The sequence below is a fragment of the Crinia signifera genome, chromosome 7 (genome assembly GCF_055691185.1).
Source record: "Crinia signifera chromosome 7, ASM5569118v1, whole genome shotgun sequence".
Classification (NCBI taxonomy): Eukaryota; Metazoa; Chordata; class Amphibia; order Anura; family Myobatrachidae; genus Crinia; species Crinia signifera.
The window spans coordinates 61,013,879-61,036,218 of NC_139223.1; the positions used below are offsets into that span (position 1 = coordinate 61,013,879).

The 22,340-nt window shown below is 44.3% G+C and overlaps 1 protein-coding gene across 3 annotated transcripts in view; it reads left to right on the top strand.

The window, feature by feature from the left end:
* EIF2AK1 (eukaryotic translation initiation factor 2 alpha kinase 1) overlaps positions 1 to 22,340 on the top strand; it is a 40,854-nt gene that overhangs the window by 8,654 nt on the left and 9,860 nt on the right. For 2 of the 3 annotated variants that reach the window (XM_083153197.1, XM_083153198.1), the window contains exons 2-10: positions 4,912 to 5,067; positions 6,869 to 7,005; positions 9,557 to 9,594; positions 10,030 to 10,129; positions 11,928 to 12,008; positions 12,811 to 12,910; positions 13,935 to 13,992; positions 15,258 to 15,612; positions 21,914 to 22,022. In XM_083153197.1, the coding sequence (XP_083009323.1) occupies positions 4,912 to 5,067; positions 6,869 to 7,005; positions 9,557 to 9,594; positions 10,030 to 10,129; positions 11,928 to 12,008; positions 12,811 to 12,910; positions 13,935 to 13,992; positions 15,258 to 15,612; positions 21,914 to 22,022 (1,134 nt within the window). The remainder of the gene's footprint in view (positions 1 to 4,911; positions 5,068 to 6,868; positions 7,006 to 9,556; positions 9,595 to 10,029; positions 10,130 to 11,927; positions 12,009 to 12,810; positions 12,911 to 13,934; positions 13,993 to 15,257; positions 15,613 to 21,913; positions 22,023 to 22,340) is intronic. The other variant, XM_083153199.1, reaches the window with a different exon arrangement.

Sequence of the window (22,340 nt, forward strand, 5' to 3'; positions counted from 1 at the left end):
GGGTACAGAAAGAAGGAACACAGTATAACACGTGATACAGTTAGTTTAACAATACTAAATATGCATTAAACGCTACTAGGGGAAAGAAAACAGATACAGAATACAATCAGCCATAATAATATAAGTAAACAAAAAGGAATGCAACCGTTGACTGTCTCATCTAAAATGCGCAGCGCAGTCCGGTCGAACTCGCTAGGTTCAAATAGAACTTAGCCCGGTCAGGATGGAGGGAAAGAAGCAGTGACGAAGTGACCGAGCCAGCTCAGGGATTGCTACCTTTATAATGTTCAAACAAAGGGGGGTCAAAGGGGATTTCCCTTGGTCAAGAGTTCAAACGTTAGGTCCTCGTGGATTGGAGCAAAGGGAATGAACTTAAAGTGGATTGGTGCAGGGGGAGTGTACTTTGGTGTCCTTTGTCTGTTGGCATCGTCATAGGGGTCGTAAATCAACCACAAGAACCGGTTACGACTGGATCCTTTGTCTTCCTCAGTTCATATGGAAAAAGTACATGGTTTATGGATTTGTCCGTAATAATCAAACCTTTGGACTTGCGAACGTTTAGCTACGACCGGAGTGCTGCGCATGGGACACGGAACATAATGATACTAAACATGTACATAAACAGTTGCGTAATGTGGGTTGTGCATAGGGATGCCAATCCCGGGGCATTTTTTCAATCCCGGATTCCGGGATTGAAAAATGCTCAATCCCGGGATTCTCGGGATCCCGGGATTGGCATCCCTAAAAGAAAAACACACCCTGTCCACCCCTATATGGGTGGGCAGGTGCGTGGCAGCCGGGCGCGGGGCAGAGCAGCGCTGCGGGGGTGCAGATTTACTTACAGGCTGGCGAGAGCGGGGCAGACAGCGGCGCTGCGGTGATGCTTGCCTGCCTCCAGGCAGGTAGCGCTGGCACCAGAAGCAGGAGGGGAGGCTAGGTGTCGGCCGGGAGCGGTCCTCTGTAGCAGGACGCTGGCCTGCGCAGCGTGACGGTCAGAGGTCACGCTGCGCAGGCCGCACGCCGGGGTCGGGAACAGCCGGGCAGCTTCTGAGCGGGTGCTCAGAAGCTGCCCGACATTAGACTGCGCATGCGCAGTCTAATCCCAAAATCCCGGGATTGGATACTCAAATCCCGGACATTTTGGGGCCAAATCCCGGGATCCCGCCGATCCCGATCCCGGGATTGGCCACCCTAGTTGTGCACTAAACCTCTAATTAATTATATTTTATTTTGTGTCAAGAGTGGGATATGAATTTATGTGTATTAGTATGGCGGCGCTTAAGGTTCGCTTCGCTACACAGAACTTGGGTATTATACTTTATTTGCGCAACTCTGCGAACCAAAATGGCGGCCATACTATTCTAAAATGGCGTGTATGCAATTCGACTTCAACAGGTGCATATGCAAGAGAGTTACTCTAAATGAATTCTCTCTTCAATTAATATAAGGTAAAGAAAATAAATAAACAACCTTGGGTTTATAATGTAGCGGAATTATGTGTTAAAGAAGGATCCCAGAGTTTGGAACAGCTGCCAGCTGATGTAATAACCTTTGCAGAATGTGAAATCCAGACTGGAAGTCAGCTAAAGAGAAGTAATATGCCAGACACATGCAGTGAGCAGATAACCTTTATCTGCAGGACTTGGACCAGACATTGATCAAGAACCACCCAGTTTTGGGCTGATCCCTGTGGGTGTAAATATTACAAAACTTTAAAAAAAAAATAATAATAATTTAAAGATAACTTCTTGATTCGGAGGACACGAAGCATATATTATGCAAGGGCTTTGTTGTCATCAAGCATATAATATGCAAGGGATCACTACACAGGTGTAATTCTTAAATTAATTGAAAAAATAGTATTTATAGCTAAGGGCTGACAGGGGCAGATGTATCAAGCTTCGAAAGTGATAAAATGGAGGGTGAGAAACAGCCAGCCAATCAAATCCTACCTGTCATGTACCTGCCATGTCACCCAGCCTGTGACATGGCAGGTAGGAGCTGCTTCTGTACTGTTTCCTGGCATTGTTTGTGTGCTGTATTTCCCACAGAAGGTAATGCTGGGTACACACTAGAAGATCCTGGATCCTGGCTGACTGTAGAACAGACAGTACAATATGGGGGGTCCCTGCGGCGGATGGGAATCCGCTGCTAGTTCCCATATTCCGCAGGGACCCTGCTGCCGACCCCGCTATGGTGCTGCCGCTGCCAGGATCTACGACGGCGAGCAGCGGGTGAGTCCCAGGGGGGTAGTCTGTGGGAGCACCCACCGGACAAAAAGTAAATTGGTGCCCTTGCTTCCAGTTATACAATATGTTGGTAAACAGAAGTGAATCATGTTCCTCACTACATAAATGGACCTAAGGATAAAATTTATTCCCAATTCATTTAATTTAATATTTTTTTCTGAAACTCTCAGTAGCAAACTTTTTTTGCCTAGGGGTGCCGTGAAAAATATTATGATACTGTAGGGTGCCGTGATTCAAAAAGTTTGGGAACCACTGGCATATTGTTTGAAAGCGAGGACCTTTTTCAAATGAGGTTGTATTCTGCCAATATGGCATTTAGTGCCCCCCGACTTCATATCGAAAACATAAGTCATTTAAAGAGGAGACTTGCCTGTTTCAAAGATTGGTGCCTTGAAATGTTTGGAAGCCAGGGTGATCTTTGCCCATTTCTGGACTGCCTCAGATTTCTGCAGTGAATATTGTCTGGAGATCACCCTGAACGAGGGGGCCCTCAACTTTCTGTGTACCACTATGAAGGATGTAAGCCACTTGAAACCACCTGTCATCCCCTACATAATAGAAAAACATTTTCTGGACTGCAGTGGAGGTTAGGGTGCTCAGGTTTAATATATATACCAATCCTTAAATAAAAAGTAGTGGTAAGTTACTTTATGTTAAAAATGTGAATAATGAAAATGGAGTATTATAACAGCTATATTATACGTAACTCCTTTAAAACATTTAATAAAACATGTGCTCCCCACACACTTGGTTTCTAAAATGCTTTCACCTGCAACATATCCCCAACGTCCTCTTTTTTTTATTTTTCGTCTAAATCTAACATCTTAGAATTCAACTACCCTGCTGGAATGTACTTGCGGGGCGGTTTGCCACACCACCTTCGCGAGGTTCCTTTTCTCTTTTTTAATAAAAAATATTGGATCACTATTTGGTAAGCCAAATTATCACTAATTTGTAAATGCCAAAGTATTATACTTGTCATTTATATGTGATTCATTTAATAAACAGTGTTAAAAAAAAAAAAAAAAAAATGTGAATAATGGATATGGATGCGGTGACTAATTATATAATATATATAATAAATGACTGGATAAGAACAGTTTAAAATGTAAAAATATGGTCAGGATTCAATGTGCGAATAAATATATAAGTAGATAATTGTATAAAAAGTAAAGTTACATTTATTTAAACACGGTTAAAAAGACATTGGGTGCCTAAAAATACAATTTATAAAACAATCATAAAGACAAGTGTAGTAATTTTATTTATTTACAGTTTCTTATATAGCGCAGCATATTCCGTTGCGCTTTACAATTGAAAACAACAGTGATTTAACAAACTGGGTAGATAAAAACCGACATGGAGGTAGGAGGGCCCTGCTCTATAGTAATGAGCTTATCTTTTAAGTAGTAGGCAGGAGGCAATGGGTTACCAATGCGTTTCGTCAATCTGACTTCAGAATTGCAACCAGAAACCCCCCCACCTGCATTTGCCTGTGACTTGCACCATTATCCAGTTACATGTATATTCATTAAATATAATACAAATAAGTCTATTGTAAAAATGTTGTCTTCTATTCTGTACCTGTTTTACCCTGGTCCGTCACAACAGGAGCCATTTTATAAGATAGATATACCACTCTTGGGTGTGTGGATGCCTTTGACAGCACACCTAGGAGTGGTTTAGCTATTGTCATAACTGCAAAAGCTATTGTAATATTTCAAATATTGGTGGCTTTAACCCTTTGAGTGCCAACATCTTTGAGAGATATTAAAATTATTCTCTAAAAATGCCAGCGTCGCTCACATTTGTTATATAAATTCAAATAAAAAATGTTGTGTAAAAAAAGGTGGTACTCTTTACCTAGCACGGCGCCCATCGCGGGCATTGAATGCACTTAAAAATCGGGTGCGATGCGATGCCCGCGATTTCCCATAGGGAACAATGTTAAATTTCTCAATTGACCCGATTTTTCTGTTCAATGCCTCAATTGACCCGATTTTTCCATAGGAAACAATGTTAAATGGCCCACAGAGGCCAAATAGGCACCCTAAAGTGTGAAATGGCCCCCACAATTGTTAACGCCACCCCACGATCAACGTGAACCCGAAGCATGGCGAGCGCAACGAGCCCGCGAGGGGCGGCGGTGCGCGTCCTACGACCTTTTCATACCCCCACTATCCACGTCGGCGTGGAGTTGAGAATAGAATAGTGTGGCGAGCCACCGAGCCCGAAGCGTGGCGAGCGGACGCGGATACCTGTGAAGCCCGCGAAGGGACGCGTTTACCTGTGAAGGTATCCGCGTCCCCTCGCGGGGCTCGCTGCGCTCGCCACGCTTCGGGCTCGGTGGCTCGCTGCGCTCGCCACACTATTCTATTCTCAACTCCACGCCGACGTGGATAGTGGGGGTATGAAAAGGTCGTAGGACCCAATTTTCACTCCTATTTCAACAACTTCACTTGGCACTCAAAGGGTTAAAAGATAGAGAATATGAGCCTATTAAATTTCAAACTCGATAAAAAAAAAACCTCTGAGGCGCACTGTATACGGATTTATCCGTATTATACAGCTTAGAATGTTCTAATTCTGGAATTCCTGTTAGTGTTTTTGCTATGTGCTAATTGTTTCATTTGTGCAAATTATACTTTTTTTTCCTCCGTAGAATCTGATTCCCCATCTGATCTTCAAGTGGTAAATGGCATACGGCGGTTCCCAAATGTGAGCACAGTCCCCAACCAGCTACTGCTTGTGTCTTTGGTAGAACATCTCTGTCACGTTCACGAGGAAAACCCTCACCGCTCCAAGCTTCTGTTCAGACGTAAGTGTATGTCATTGGATGAATGCCAATATGCTGTAGTGTCCAACACTGCGCAGTATTACCACACACAAATACACAAGAAAAATTTAACTCCTATTATAAAATGTAGTTCCGTTATGTAACTGCATGTTTAATGGTTCCACGTTGCAGTCTGCTCTCATTATGGTTTAACACAAGCTTAATACACACTAGGCGACTTTGAGCTGAAAGCAGATCAGTTTCATCGTTTGAGTTGCTTCCCGTTTCAATGCAGCTCAGTGTTTATGGGCAGTCGGTGAGCGCTGATCTGCGCTACCGCGGGCGGCCGCCGTTTGTCTGCTGTTTTTACCAGCTGACCGAACGGCTTTCCATAGCAAACTGCTATGGAAAGCCGTTCACGGTGAGAAAAATTGCTCTGTGTGTATGCATGAAGCAATTTTCAGCCCAGCGTTCATTGCTATCCATACACGCTGGGCAAAATCGCCCAGTGTGTTTTGACCTTTAGTGGGGGATTCATTCCTTTCCCATGTACATTTCATTTATCTGAAATGCTTCACTAAAATGTAATCCTGACCTTAAATATCTTTTAGAATTGAAACTCCGCCCATAGATATTGGTGTGCCCATATATTTTTTCCCAGCACCTCAGTTTTGCTCTGATAAATGACAAGAGTTTATTATAAATGATTTTGATGAGCACTGTTTACAGAGCTGGATTAACCCCTTCAGTGGCAATCCCGAGAATTTTTCGGGCTGTGCCTCAGTGCCCAGTCTGGCAAGCCTGGTAAATTCTTGGGATTGCCACGGTTTACAGCCGGGCAGCGCTGCGGAGTTCAATCACTGAACTCAGGCAGCTTCAGCGCTGCCTGGCTCCCTCCTCCTCCCCCATCCCCTCCGGGTTTTGTATGAAGTCCCCGGCGCCGGCTGCCGGGGACAGGGACGCGGTGCGGGGGCGCAGGTCCGGGCAGCTGCTGATTGACAGTGCAGCGGCGCTGCCCAGTCCCAGGGAGGCAGTGGTGTTTTTTTTTAAGGGAGCGCTCCCCATAAAAAACTCGCCCAGTGGGGAGCGCTCCAAAAAAATGCCTCATGGGACTGGTGCTGGCAATATTAAAGGAACTATTATGAAAAGCAGAGGGGGTGTGGCCAATGCTGTATGGGTGTGGCCAGTGACATGTACACATTTTGATCCTGTATCAATGTCTCCCTAAACAGTAGAAATACAATTCAATACTTCTGGTTTGTGGCCAACCATGTGGTCAGCTGCTGGCTGGTGATCATCCTGTTGTCATGACGATGAGCCTATTTTAATTTGGAGGCCTGGAGCTTCATCGGCCCCATTGTTAATCCGGCTCTAATGTTGAGTACTATAAAGTGTGCACCTGCATTTCCTTTTTTTTCTGGGTTGATGAACACTGCTGCTCAGCCCTACAATGGTACATACATCTAGCATCAGTACGCGTTGCAGCATGAACCACCTCATCCTGTGTAACCCTGCTAAATCATTTTTTTTTTTTTTAAATGTGTTGTATTCTCAGTGGAATGTGACTAAGCATTAATAATAATGATAAATAATGTGATATGACACTTGGATATTGTGCAGATTCAGAGACTCAGTCTTGCATGTCATATATCAAACCAGCCAGTCTCATGTGCCCTAGCTGCATTGCGTTGTGACTAAGACGCATTTCTTTTTTATTTTAAAAAGAGGCAAAATGATGACCGCAGCTAGACGTGACTACAGCAAAGATGTATGAGCACATATTTGTTGTTGATGAAAAAACAGTTTGGAAGCTCCCCCATTAATTGGTCCAATCTCTTCCCAGTGCTCTGTCAGACCTTCACCAGAATGGGCCTCCTGTCTCAATTTGCCTTCAATGACGAGTTCAGCTCAGTGAGACTCCAGCACAGGACGGCTATAATAGAACTGATGAATGCTGCTCAACGGCACATGCATACAAAGGTATGTGACCACCTTATACCCCTTTTCCACATGATTGTGTATCAACACAGAATTCTCCCTGGTCCAGTCACTTGGGAAGCTATCAGCCTTTTACATAGGAAGGAACTATGGGGTTGATTTATTAAGCTCGGACCGGCACTCCAATATAAGCAAAGATGTCTATAGACTGGGGTGCTGCATGTAGCGACATGCAGAGGGGGTAAATCACAGCACTCGCACAGATTCCATAAGAAGACTCCACACAGGGATAGAGTCAAAGAGTCGACGTTTTGGATTTTATTCCTTTTTCAAGACCACAAATAAATATATATATATATATATATATATATATATACATGTGTGTATTTGTTATCCGGAACTCTCTTCAACAGAGCAACTTCCCTGGTGCCTTACTCTTGATGTAGACGTATATATTACAATCCACGGACCTCTAGCAGGGTCCCAAAGACTCAGACGGCACTCAGTTGGCTTTTTGGTGAAAAACGTATATTTGTAAAAATGACATATCCATACTTTATCAACGTTTCAGGTAAGTGGCTGTCCTTTCCTCAGGACACATGAATACGCAGGAATAAGGTGAATGAGTTCTGCACAGCACTTCTGCACCTTATTCAGGCGTCCTGATGAAAAGACAGCCACTTACTTGAAACGTTGATAAAGTATGGATATGTCTTTTTTTTTTAAACCCAATTTATTTGAAGTTTGTCAAAATTATAACATGAAAGACAAATAAATGGATACATTTTACAATTGAGAAATCACATGTGGTTAGCTGTAGTAACTCCGCGTTACGACACCTGACATCGTAGTACAGTACACCAATGTCAGTTCCAATCATACAGGTGAGATTAGATCAAAGGAAGTCCCCTTTCCGGCAATTTCCATTTTAGTGAGCCCACTAGCCCTGGCTCTGGGGGTAACTCCGGTAGTATGATGTCTTCAAGTGTTGTGTCACCTCAGTCCAAGGGTGAATAGGTGAGAGATGTAGAACAAGACATGGGTCCTGATAACAGGGTTAGTGGAGTACTATCAAATCTTGAATCAAATATAAATCTATCTCACAGCGATTCCATGTATAACTAATAACAAACTAATTTAAGTAATAAAGGTGGAGGGGGGGGGGGGGAGCAGGGGGAGAAAAGGTAAACAAACGGGAGACAAGACAACTAGAGAATCCTCTAGAGAAGTCCTTACGTAGGTCTGGGTCTTAAGTGATCTGATGTAGCATAAATCAGATGGTGTTCTCAAAGATGTTTTGTATGGACAGCTGCATATCATTATCTAGTGTTTGTATGTAAATTTCCCATTTAGCTTAGAAGCGCACAACTCCTTTCTCAATATCGCATAATGCTGCCTGCCGCTCATATATATATCTATTATCCAGGTGTGCCCGGCACTCAGACCCCCGAGGGTTAACTGGCTCAGTTGCCTTCTGCACAAGCAAGCTGCTTGTCACGTATAGCAGGCAATTTGTTGACATTACGTTACATGATTATTGATCATGTACCTGCCAGCATACGTGGTGGGAACCGATCACGAAAGTTGCTGCAAATCGAATCCAAATATATTGCCTCATCTTTGATGTGTATCGCCATTACAGTATCAGCTTCTTTATGTATACTTCGTTATATTGGTGTTACTAATTGATTTGCTATTTAAATACATTACCTTTCTGCCATATGTTTTTAAATAAAGTTTTTATTGTATGGAGGCGTCCGCGGTTACTATGGCTCCGGTGGGAGAGGGGATGACGTCACTAATTGGGCACCCTCCTTCCGCTGTTGAGCCGGCGTGCCGGGACGCACATACAGCACGGTGTGGGGTATAAAGGTGAGATTCTTGTTTGTGCATATTGTTATTGCCTGAAGATGATGTGAATATTAAAGACATCGAAACATTGCATCACTTGCGCCTCCTGTGAATTATATTCGAGTGCCGCCTAACACTGTGTACCTGTGGAGCTCCTGCACGGGGATCTCCTTTTGGAAGGCACCGCGCATTTATGCCTATTGTACTGGAGTGCTACCCCCTTCCAAGGGATATATATCGCTATATCCAGGTGTGCCTGGCGCTCAGACCCCCGAGGGTTAACTGGCTCAGTTGCCTTCTGCACAAGCAAGCTGCTTGTCACGTATAGACCTCTGGAAACTGCAGCGGCACTCTGAGACTCGATAAAGGTGGACAAAAGTGTAGTTTAATGGTCTACATGTTTCAGGGCAACTTTCCCGTCTTCAGGACAACCAAATAGTGAACACACAGTGAAATAAATACCCCAACAAAAACTTACCCCACCCGCCGGCATTCCCGCGTTTCCAGAGCCGCCTCCCATCATCTCCGTTCGCCGGATATCAGTGCTCCGGAAGTGACTGCGCTGACCCCGGCGGTTGTCAGGGCAACCAGAGGACTTCTTTTTTTCTAGGCTCCCTTTGTGTAAACCTTTTGCATGTACTTTAGTATTGGACTTAATAACTGATTTGTCCAGGATTTTTTATTTTTTTTGTAAAACTTCATTTAGGGGTATTTAATGCCTGTGTTTTGGCCATTTCTACAGGAATTAACCAATGGCGATTTAAACCTACATTTGAACAGGTAAGTGCTTTTGGTAGGACATGTCTGTCCGTGAATGTAACTAAGGGTGCCCATACACTTATGCGATCTCTCCGAGGGGAGAAGTCGCATAACCTCTCCCTTGAACTGCCCAGCAGCTTCCAGGGCGGTGTACCGGATGCAGTCCTTTTGCGTACAATGTATCGTATGCGATCCGAACCAAGCCTGCTGGAGGCTGCCAGACCCGAGAAATCTTCAGTGCAGCCTGTGCGATCTATGACTCCGATGCAATGCGCACGGGCCCGCGGAACGGATGTCAAACACATGCGATTTTGTCACTTTTCATTCCATTTCTCGGACCAATGCGTCGGATTTGGATGAAAAAGGGCTAAAATCATACTAGTGTATGGGGGCCTTTAGATACATACAGCATTGTAGAATCTCTCAGCTACCTACCAGTAAATCTCTATCCCTCAGGGCAAAGGATATGCTTGCTGAGGCTCAGACTTCCCGGTACCTAAATGAATTTGAAGAAATTGCCCAGCTTGGTAAAGGAGGGTATGGTAAAGTGTACAAGGTAACCTTTACTGTTGTATAATAGCACAGCAGCATACTGTATAGCTTGATAACAAACCTGTATTGAGTTACATTGGTGACTGTTCTGTAATTTCTCTTCTTAAGTTGCATAGAAAGCACACAGGTCACTTTCTATGCTCCGATGTTATCCGCTCGTGCTGCTATGACAGAATTGCATCTAATGTATAAACAGTTTCTGTAAACCAGGGAAGAGGTTGTATAATATCACAGCAGCATTCACCTTGGCATTGATTCAGATACGGTTGCAAGGCAAAGTTGTACATTGCACATGGGCCGGACCCATACTGTTCATGTGCGGTACTGTCCTGCATCGTCGGCTGTTTGATGGCCCCTCTGGTTTGTTGCAGTGCCAAGGCCATGGTCTTTGTCTTCTCATGGAAATTTCCTATCTTCCGTGATGGAGCTGTTGCTTTTGGTCTGTGTAACCTCATGTGTCACTGGTGTAGCAGCTGACCTGCTGCATTCCCATATTTCAGCATCGCTGCTGCTTCCAAGCAAACCGCAGCAGTGATGCTCTTTCCAGCAACATCTGAATCAACCCCCTTATGCCACAGACTGGTTATATATGGCAAGATAATGTTATTGGGGAACAGTATATTTGACCTGAGCCATCAGCATGGAAGAGGATTCCGTATGTTCTGCATTTCCTCCTATGTGAGCTCTTACGAACAGGGCCCTCTCTCCTCATGTGTTTTTCTTACAATATATATTTCTCTGCCACCCTGGTAATTGATTCGGCATCCTGTCCCCTGGTGCATCTCTCCTTATTTACCATGTAATTGTCCTAAATTGTGTTGTATTGTCATTCGTTATTTGTTTTATTTGCTCATTTATGTATTGTTAGGCGTTGCGGAACCCTTGTGGCGCCATATAAATAAAAGAAAATGATAATGTGGTTTCATCAGATTTATATTTGTCCCAAACCCTCAGAACTATTTTTTGTCTTTATTTATTCATGTGAGGGTCAAGCTTTTAGCCATGCGGCTCCGACTATATGAAACTCACTCCAGTTCGAGAGGCCCCCACTCTAGAATCATTCAAAAACAGACTCCAGACTTTCCTGTTAACTCATCATTTCTGTAATTGCATGAAGTATCTCTATGCCCCCTGTAGTTTTTGAAAAGCTTTTCTGTACTTCAATGTTCCTCTACTGTATTACATTAATTCTATCTGTTAAGCGCCCTGAGTCCTATTGGATAAAGAGCGCTAGATAAATAACATTATTCTTGTTTCTGTGTCTATTTTCTTTCTGCCTGACTAGCTGACTAGATAACTTATGGCAGGCATATGCATACAGGGAGGTCGGACGTGATCGTATGTACAGACCGTCCGACCTCCCTGATCCGGTCCGATGCGCACGGGACCGCGCATCAGATCGGATCAAATGTCACATACCTACGATTTTGGGCCGATTTCATCCGATTATCGGCACAAAGTGCCGAAATCGGATGAAATCGTCCCAAAATCGCATAGTGTATGGGGGCCTTTAGAAACGGAGCATTGATATCTCTTTGTCTATAGCCCCGGGCTATGCGTGATACCATTCATAGCTATAGCCCACAGGGAAAGCTAGTGCTTGCACTGGCTTTCCTGCTAGATCGCAGGGCTTTGCATATAAACATAAGCACTTCGCTTAACAAAAGACCCGGGTCGCCCTGTATCGTACGGGGCTTAAGATATTATATCAATTCCAATTGTAAATCACAAAAGAATATGCTGCGCTATATAACAAATGGTATTGTATTGCAAAATGATTGTATTTTATACTTTTTCTATAGGTCAGAAACAAACTTGATGGACAATTCTACGCAATCAAAAGAATTCTTATTAAAAAAGTTTCCAGGAAAGATTGCAAGAAGGTACGTTTCTGCAGGATTCTCCCTTCAGTGTGGGACTGCTGTCAGTCTGTAATCATATCTAGATACAGTACATGCATGATATTTTACCACTTGCCTGGCATAGATGCATTGCTTGGACTGCACCAGGCTGCGTTTACTGACCTGGTTGCATACATAGCAACCAGTCAGAAATGTAAAGTGGGCATTTGCTGGAAGATTGTCCTCTAATCACAGGGCATCCCTGCACTCGCCCCAAGTGTCCGATCACTGCTGAGCGAGCGGCATGGCCGGACCCTTTCCCCCACCTGATGACGGCACAGAGGAACAGCCTTCTGGGAAATCTAAATAAACCCTTTATCTCAGTCCCCTGGTCTGTACCCTGGGCGGGTGCTCCGAGGAGCAGATGCCTGTAGGTTGCACCCAAAGCTTGGAGGCATAATAATGGTATTTTTGGTTCCTGACCTATACAAGAAGAACATTATATGAGATGGTCTTTTCATATAGGGGTCTTCCTGTATAGGGCGGGAACCAAAATAAAACCATTATTATGCCTCCAAGCTTTGGGTGCAGGCACGTCATCTGCCCATATCATTTGTTAGCTAATGTTATCCCCCAAAAAATATATGGACTTAATTAATCCTCCTGACCTTTACACCGTAAATCTGAGACTCGCCGATCAATGTGCTCCTTTAATAACTCAGGGCAGTAGCCTATAGGAATCGTTCCAATTTACATTTTGATTATGTTGTTGTTGTGGTTACCGCATATTGGTGATATCCGCTTGTGTATAATATAGGTAATGCTGTTGTTGCTCTTGTCACAGGTACTTCGTGAAGTTAAGGTCCTGGCTGGGTTACAGCACCCTAATATTGTTGGGTACAATACAGCTTGGATGGAGCATGTACAACCTCCAAATTCTAAATGTATGTGCAAATATATTTTTATTTTATTTCTCCCACGAACTGACACCACAAATGTTACATACTTGGGGCCTAATTCAGATTGTATCACAAAGCACATTTGTCTCTAGTGGAAAAAACTGTGTGCACTGCAGATGAAGCAAATGTAACGTGCAGAGATTTACATTTGGGTGGGGTTTTACTTCAAAGTGAGATCTATATTGCAGTGTAAGAATAAAGCAGCCAGTATTTACCCTGCACAGAAACAAAATAACTCGCCCAAATCTCTATCTGCACATGTTACAATTGCCCCACTTGCATGGTTGTGTCCAGTAGAGAAAAATTGTGCTTTGTTATCCAGTCTAACATAGGCCCTTGGTGCGAAAACAATGTCATTGTCCTGCAGTCACACAGAAGATTTGATTCTTTTCTTCTGTCCCCTTCTACATGGCCTGATAAATTGGGTGTTCTATGGCTGTTTTAGCTTAATATTACGGTTTAGGACCTTATTCTGGTGGCTTGCAGCTACATCTACCGAGTTGTAGTAAGCTGAGCATGGACTGCAGCGATAATGTACATCTTGATGTATCTCCAATAGATTTGAATGGGTCTCCTCCTTTTCTATCCACCCATAAAATGGCTGTGTCTAGACTGTTGGAAGAGACCATCTCCATAGAGCATTTGTTTTGAGTTGTCTACACCCAGAATGGGGTTGGAGTTGGGTGCCCAATACCAGTAATGATGACCGCAGACTGAAAAAGTAGGGCCATGTGCGTACATTGACTTATATAGTCACTGACGCAAAATGTCCTCATACCCAATGCGATCATAAACAGGCTTTTATTCTGTCTATTCTAAAATAAATAATCTGTTGGTAGGTACAGGTATTTTATTACGGAGATATGTCTACTTGGCATTACAAACCATGCTTACTATTACCTGTACACCTCCAAGTACATTTAATTTATTTGATAGAACTCTTCATTTTAAATAATGTTATTAATTACCCATTGCCTTGTATAACATGCATCATTTCTGGTTTTGCTAGGTAAGCCTAATCTCATATTACAAGCTATTAAAGGTTTTTCCAGCAACAAGTCTGAGGAGTAAGTATTGCACCACACGATGGTATCTGCTCATAATTATACCATGTCCCTCTCCTAGTACAATTACACCCATCAGCCATAACATTATAGTGTTCACACCCGAGCTGGGGCAGGGCACTGCGTTGTGGAGAGACTATGTCTGCTTATCCACCCTGTTCGTCACACTAGGGGGCATGCCCCCTTACTATGAGAAGATGGATGCGGTCATCTATTAGAATGAACTTAGGTCTACAGTCATTAGGTCGACCCCACTAGGTCGACTGGCAGGAAGGTCGACCTGACTTAAGGTCGACATGGGCCAAGGTCGACATGACTTAAGGTCGAATTTGCATAAAGGTCGACATGAGGAAGGTCGACATGGGTTTTTCACTGTTTTTTGAGCCGACATGTGCCGACAGGCGGTATTTCATGCCCTACCATCCACTAGGGCGTGGTGGGAGAATAAAATAGTGTGCCGAGCGCAGCGAGGCACCGTGCCCGAAGCATTGCGAGCGAAGCGAGCGTTGCGAGGGTCCGATTCTCATTGCCAACTGCGTCCATGTCGACTGTGTCGACATTCGGATAAAAAAACAGTGAAAAACCCATGTCGACATTATGACCAGTCGACCTTCCTCATGTCGACCTTTATGCAAATTCGACCTTAAGTCATGTCGACCTTGGCCCATGTCGACCTTAAGTCAGGTCGACCTTCCTTCCAGTCGACCTAGTGGGGTCGACCTAATGACTGTAGACCTAAATGCAGTCTGACGAATGATCCTATTCCGCCTTGCTCATGATATCTGTTCTCAATAACTGCTGCCAGTGGGTGGGGACTGCACAGGGCTGACTGCTTGAGCTGGGTGCAATGATAAGTGCAGTGCACATTTTGCCATTTAAAAACTGGGCAGGGTGACGTTCCCTGCAAAACCAAATTAACATGAATACTGCATTAGTAACGGCATGTCTGTTGGGTGTATGTGTTCCTTCTTTTTACCCTTTATGGTTTCTTTTTTTGTCTCTCCATAAATAAGAACTTGATATAGACGATCTTGGCTCTTTAGTTACGTTTCAGGGATTACAACCTTGGTGCTTGCACCTTTTTATAGACTCCTATATTGGTGGAGGACTATTCTTGCTTCTTATTAAGGGCTTCATATATTCGTCTATAATGTTCTTGCGATTGAACGTCTCCTAAATTGCGATTGAACGTCTCCTAAATGCTCATTTTATTGTTAGGCTATTTTTTTGCCATAACAGTTACTGAATATTTCCTTTTTCTTTTATAGAAGTATGAAGGCTATAAAAGGTGTGGAGAGCAGCGGTGGTTCCATTGTATTTGCTGACTCCGCAGAGGGGAATCATCCTGTCTCAGAGAGCATTCATTTGTCTTCCATTGAAAAGAAATATGAGTGCAAAATGAAGAGCGTTAGCATGTCTGACATTAACCCGCGTCGAAAAAAGGACTCAAACGCCAACATCCGGTCTAGCTCGAGTGTTTGCCATAGACGTGATGTGCCCAAAGAATTCTGTCCCAGGGACCAGTGTCCATTCAGTTCTGAAGACCACATGGATGATGCCACTGATTCATCATGTGATGAGGAGTGCCCTGAGAAGGATCTCTGTTTACATCGACATTTTGAGGTGTGAGGAAACGTACCAGATAACTGATGACATCGCTGCTTTCAGAGTAAAATAATATGTATATAGTATACACTACAGTTCAAAAGATTGGAGTCACTCAGACAATTTTGTGTTTTTCATGAAAACTCCCATTTATTGAATGAATAGAACATATAGTCAAGACATTGGCAAGGTTATAAATAATGATTATTATTTAGCTTCTTGAGATTCGCTCTTCAGGCCGAACACTTCCAATTCAGGGCGTTACCCTTTGGTCTGTCTACAGCCCCCAGAGTGTTAACAAAGGTGATGGTGGTTATGGCAGCATACCTTCACCAGCAGGGGGTCTGAAGGATTACATACTTTTTTCGACTAGCCTATCCCTCCTCCTAACCTCTTTTGATCCTCTTATCCTGCCTCCGTTCCCCTCCGTTCCTACTTATCCTATTGTTTTTCGTTCGTCCACCCACCTATTTTTAGTATGTTAACTCTTATGAGTAGGGCCCTCCTTCCTCACGTACTCACCCTACCTCTTTACCTCACCTGTGCTCCTGTCCTGTTCTTCCCTTCCTCTACTTCATCTTTAGTCTCCTTGACAATTTTGACACCTACTTCTGAACTGATGCTGATTTTAGTTCTACCAGCTATACCCCCATTTATACTGTATTTTTCAACACACCCTGTACGTTACCTCGTCATTTTTTTTTTGTTTGCTATGTACGGCGCTGCGGACACTTTGCGGCGCCATATAAATAAACGTACTACTACTACTACTACTGGATGACCTGCTGCTGTTAGCCAATTCCCCAGACCAGCTTCAATGTCATACAGCTGGCAATCACTCTTCTACTATCTTCACCAGAGAGCGCTTCTGGAGTCTCGGTCACAGAGTGTTTTCCTGCTGGAGGACAAGGTCCGTTCCCTCCAAAAGAAGATTCAGGTTTTTTTTTAAGTCCACGCAAGGTGTCTATTCACAAGTGCATAACCATCCTGGGCTCCATGGTGGCTTTGTTTGATATGGTGGAATAATTCCATTCGTGCCCACTCGTGTTGCAAACTCTGTCAGTAAAAGTGAGACCATGCTCGTCTCATAAGTCAGATGATCATTCTGTCTTAGGATGTTCGCCTCTCCCTCACATAGTGATTAAACACAACCAGCTTATCCCAAGATCATTCGTTTTTGATCCCAACCTTGATCATGATTACCACGGATGCCAATCTAAGGGGCTGGGGGGCAGTCTGCAACTCAATCCTTTCAGGGTCGCTGGACGCCTCAAGAAAGTAGTCTTCCCATCAATGTACTGGAATTAAGGGCAGTTCTTCAGGCTCTCCGGAGTGCGAGTTCCCTCATCTACAGTTGCCCGGTCAAACTACAATCTGACAATGCCACAGCCATGATGTACATCAACAGATAGCGCGGAACATGAAGCCGGGGAGCAATGCTGGAAGTCATCTATATCTTCAGGTGGGTAGAGAAACATATCCCATTCGCCAGGACATCAATGCGGGCGAATGAGAACTGCATCCAAACGTGTGCACTTGGCTGACGTCTCAGTGGAGGGTGCTGGACATAGATCTGTTGGCGTCCAGGCACAACTTCAAGTTTCCTATTTACGGCTCAAGAACCAGAGATCCCGTGGCCTTTCTGATAGGCTCCATGGCTGTTTGCCCTCGTCTATGAATTTGCTCCGTTTCAACTTCTGCTTTGTCAGCGGGAGGAACGATGATCCTGGTGGCCACAGATTGGCCACGTCGAGGGTGGTACGTAGATGCTTGGAGCCTATCCGTAGCATCTCCACTGAGACTGCCTCTATTACCAGATCTTATCTACCAGGGTCCGTTCCTTCACCCGGATCTGAGCCGCCTGGCTTTCGCGGGATGGCTCTACAAATATCCCTCTTGAGAGATAAGGGTTTCTCTTCAGAAGCCATTCAAATGATGCTTCATGCCAGGAAACCTTCAGCACGAATTTACTACTGGAAGACATATTTCTCTTGGTGTTCTACCAGAGGATTCCAGTCAAAAAAATGTTGCCTTTCTCACCTACTGTGAAACTGCGTTTTCTTCAAGCGGGCCTCGATTTTGGGTTTGCATGCCTAAGGTCTCTAAATTTCACCTTCACCAGGAGATTGTAGTTCCCTCTTTTCCTGGGGCCTCTGAAGCTGAGCCTTCTTTTGATGTGGTCTGGATTTATGTACGCATTAATAAGACGACTCGTAAATCGGACTATATGTTATCAATGATGTTAGTAAGCAGGGCTAGCCCACTTCCAAACAATCCTTCGCGAGATGGCTTAGGTTGACTGTACTTCAAGCTTACCTTTCTGCGTAACTCACTCCTCCGGGGGGAGTTACGGCACATTCTACCAGGTCTGTGGTACTTCCTGGGCAGCTGGTTGAGGCACCTCGGCTAAACAGCTCTGTAGGGTGGCTACTTGGTCCTCCACCTAGACCTTTTTTCAAATTTTACGCCTTTGATACCTTTGCATCGGTGGATGCACAGTTTGGTAGACGTGTCCTTACCGCAGTCCAGGAGTGCCTCCCACCCTTGAGGGGACAGCTTTAGGACGTCCCAGCATGAACTCCTGTATCCTCTACTGGATGAAAAAGAAAATAGGATTTATGGTCTTACCTTGATAAATCCTTTTATTTGAGTCCGTAGGGAATGATTGCGGATTTTTCTATGTAGGGAAGTGGCTCTGCTCCTACCTTGGGCTTCCTAACAAAATTGGTGACCCAGGGTCTTGGTGTGGGGTATAGGGGAGAGGGGAGGCAGGGACCATAAATCCTCTTTTTGTCCTTCAAACTTTGCTTTACTTAAAGAGTGCTCATTGTGCAGCAATTACAGCTTTGCTGGCCTTTGGCATTTTAGCTGTTCATTTATTGAGGTAATCTGGAGAAATGTCACACCACACTTCCTAAAGCCTCTCCCACAAGTGATGGGCACTTCTTGCGTACAATACGGTCAAGCTGCTCCCACAACAGCTCAATGGGGTTGAGATTTGGTGAATGCGCTGGCCACTCCATTACAGACAGAATATCAGCTGCCTGCTTCTTTCCTAAATAGTTCTTGCGTAATTTGGAGGTGTGCTTTGGGTCATTGTCCTATTGTAGGAGGAAATTGGCTCCAATTAAGCGCTGTCCACAGGGTATGGCACAGTGATAGCCTTCCTTATTCAAAATCCCTTTAACCTTGTACAAATCTCACACTTTACCAGCCCCAGACCATTAAATTACCTTCAACATGCTTGACAAATGGCGTTAGGCAGTCTTCCAGCATCTTTTCACTTGTTCTGTGTCTCACAAATGTTCTTCTCTGTGATTCAAACACCTCAAACTTTGATTTGTCTGTCCATAACACTTTTTTCCAATCGGGTGTGGTATAGGGGTCCGACAGTCATTATCCCGACAGCATGGCGAGCGCAAAAAAGCCCCTTGCGGGCACGGTGGCTCGCTACGCAAGCCACCTATTCTATGCTCCCTCTATGGGGGTCGTGGACCCCCACGAGGGAAAATAGCCGACGGCCGTCGGTATCCCGACGTCGGGTGAATGCCTGTCAGGATCCCGACTGTTGGGACCCCGTCCGGCACCCTTTCCAATCTTCCTCCGTCCAATTTCTGTGTTCTTTTGGCCATATTGATCTTTTCCTTTTATTGGCCAGTCTCAGATACGGCTTTTTCTTTGCCACTCTGCCTAGAAGGCCAGCATCCTGGAGTTGCCTCTTCACTGTAGATGCAGTTTGTGCCTGTAGTAGTAAAAACAGGGCAGCTTGGAGTTGATAGCAGTGGTGTTTTGCGGGTACCATTTAATGAAGCTGCCAGTGAGACATCTATTTATCAAACTAGAGACTCTAATGTACTTGTCTTCTTGCTCAGTTGTGCAGAGGGGCCTTCTACTTCTTTCTACTCTGGTTAGAGCCTGTTTGTGCTGTTCTCTGAAGGGTTTAGTACACACCGTTGTAGAAAATGTTTAGTTTCTTAGCAATTTCTCACATGTAATAGCCTTCATTTCGAAGAACAAGCATAGACTATCGAGTTTAACAGGAAAGTTCTATTTTTCTGCGCATTTTGAGATTATGATCGAACTCACAAATATGATGCCAGGGAGGGAGGCCAGTTTTATAGCTTCTCTAATGAGCAAACACATTTACAGCTGTGCTAACATAATTGCACAGGTTTTTTTTTTATTTATTAGTCTTCCAACGCGATTAGCAAACACAATGTACCGTTAGAACACTGGAGTATTGGTTGCTGTATATGGGACTCTATCAGTGCTATTTTTGTAGGAAAATAGGTTCAGGAACTGTGGGCGGGGCAGATGTGGGTGGAGCTACTAAAGGGGCGGGGTATCAATTGTTGTGGCTGTGAGAGGAGAGGGTTCGTTCGGCTGTCAGAGGGAAGGGAGGTTAGGTAGGCTGCAGGGGGGTGTTCGGTTAGATTTAGCAGCACATCCAGCCTCTTCTCCCACTATTGCCAGCAGCAAAGAATTCCTTATGTACAAACACTCAGAGCTACTAAAATTTGACCAATGCCCCTGATACTATGCCGCACACCATAATGCCCCTGCACAATATGCTGCACACTGTAATGCCCGACACATTATGCCACACACCGGCATTTCTCTGAAACATGATGCAGCACACCACAATGCCTATGATATTATGCTGCACACTGTAATGCCCCTGATACATTATGCCACCAATTGCAATGCCCCTCACACCTAATACATACCTCCCAACTTTTGCAGTGGAGAAAGGAAAACTATATGTGCGTGTGGTTAATGCTCGTTGCCAAGGGGGGTTAATTTCCGTTGCCAGGGGTTAATGCTCATTGCCAAGGGGTTAATATGTGCCCGGCCACCGGCCCATCAGTTGCCCCTGCCTTACCCTGCACATAGAGACAGACGCTAGAAGTAATTTTTCACTTCCAGCGTCTGACAGGAAGCACAGCTCTGCAGCGTTACCAGGAAGTTGCAGAGCTGTGCTTCCTGTCAGACACTAGAGGTGAACTATGACTTCTAGCGTCTGTCTCACTGTGTGCAGGGGCAGCTGACGGGCGGGTGGCCGGACACGCAGCGGCACATCAGTGGGGCAGGCCGCGGAGGTCCCGGAACGCCGTTCCTGATGAGGTCATTTAGCAAAAGAGCTTTAGGACCGGCGTTCCGGCACAAAAATAGCCCTGGACTCTATACACCTATGTAGATATTCTATGAAAAAACACACGTTTGCAGCTAGTATAGTCAGTACCACCTAAACAATAGATACAGTCGATTACTGGTTAATTTAATGTTATCTTAATTGAAAAAACAAAACAAAAAAACCCTGCTTTTCTACTTAAAAATAAAAAAGGAAATTTCTGTGCCCCCAAACTTTTCAACAGTAGTGTACACATACTTGTGCTTTACAGGATTGCTTCTGCGTTTGGAGCAAAATTAAAAGGAGCAAGTAACTTTGCACATTGCTGTGGGACAGATATAATGTGCTAAGAGGTGTAGATGTGAGATGGACCAAACTGAAATCTAAATTATAATGTAAAAATAAAGCTGTCCAGCATTGGCAGACTACATGCAGAAACAGCCAGTATTTACCCTGCAGCCCAATGTCAAGGGACCCCATTTCACTGCAAGTCCTACTCTAACACCCAGCCATGGGTGGTATTCAGTGCTCTAACGGCGAGCTAGGATGGTGAGTAGTATTGATAGCTCGCTGTCAGAGTATTCAACTGCCCCCCCCCCCCCCTTCACTCCCTGGTTATTTTCAGCAAGGTGGAAACGGCGAGTGTGCCCATTAAAACGCCACAAAATGCAGCGGACTCTGCTATCACATGTCTTGCTGCAGCCCTGGGAGTGCTGGCTATATCTATCTCTGTGTTTCCACCTGAGTGATCGTGTCCTGACGAAGGCTGCGTACACTGGCCGAAATGTTAACAACCTCTTTATGCCTTGAACAATAAATGGATTACTCCATTACTAAGTCCCTGGTGAGCACCTTCATCAATACATTGACTACATCTGGATGCATCGCATTGGGTGAGCAACCTACGCAGTTTCCATACTATTTCTGAGTTCCAACCTGTTCTATAATATATATAGACCGGTAACCCTAGTGTCTGCCTGTGTGAGAGGGAATAAAGAGAGTACGCTCTGCTAGAGCAGGGACTGATGGAGGAATATTCTCTGGAAAGCACTGTGTCATGTGTTCTTTACTCGCATACTTTTTAGTTCAGTTGTCAGGCAGAACATTTATCTAATTGCTGGAAATACCATACAGTTTGTGTTCCACACTGCTAGAGACAACTCACAATGATGTGTTTGCTTTCCACAGATTCAGTATCACTTAATGTTGTACATACAGATGAAACTATGTGAGAAGTCCTTGTGGGACTGGATTGACGAGCGAAATGATCGTTACAGAAAAGGGAGAGATTCTTCAAGTATGTTTCTGACTTCTTTTTTTGTTTTTTTGTTAAATGAAGTGTACTTTTTATGAAAGGCCCTTATACTTAAGGTGCATACACACGGAACGATTTGAAGGACATTGTGGGCGTTCCCAATTGATGGCAACAACCAATCGTTCAAATCGTTCCATGGATCGTTAATGATGCGCATACCAACCGATCGTTAATGATGGTCTATGATCTTCCCTGCCTGCAGAAAGATCATAGACCAATCTTTTGTGAAGTGTATGAAATTGTTCTGTGTGTATGCACGATGTATGATTTGATACACTCATGAACAATGTCAGGACGCTT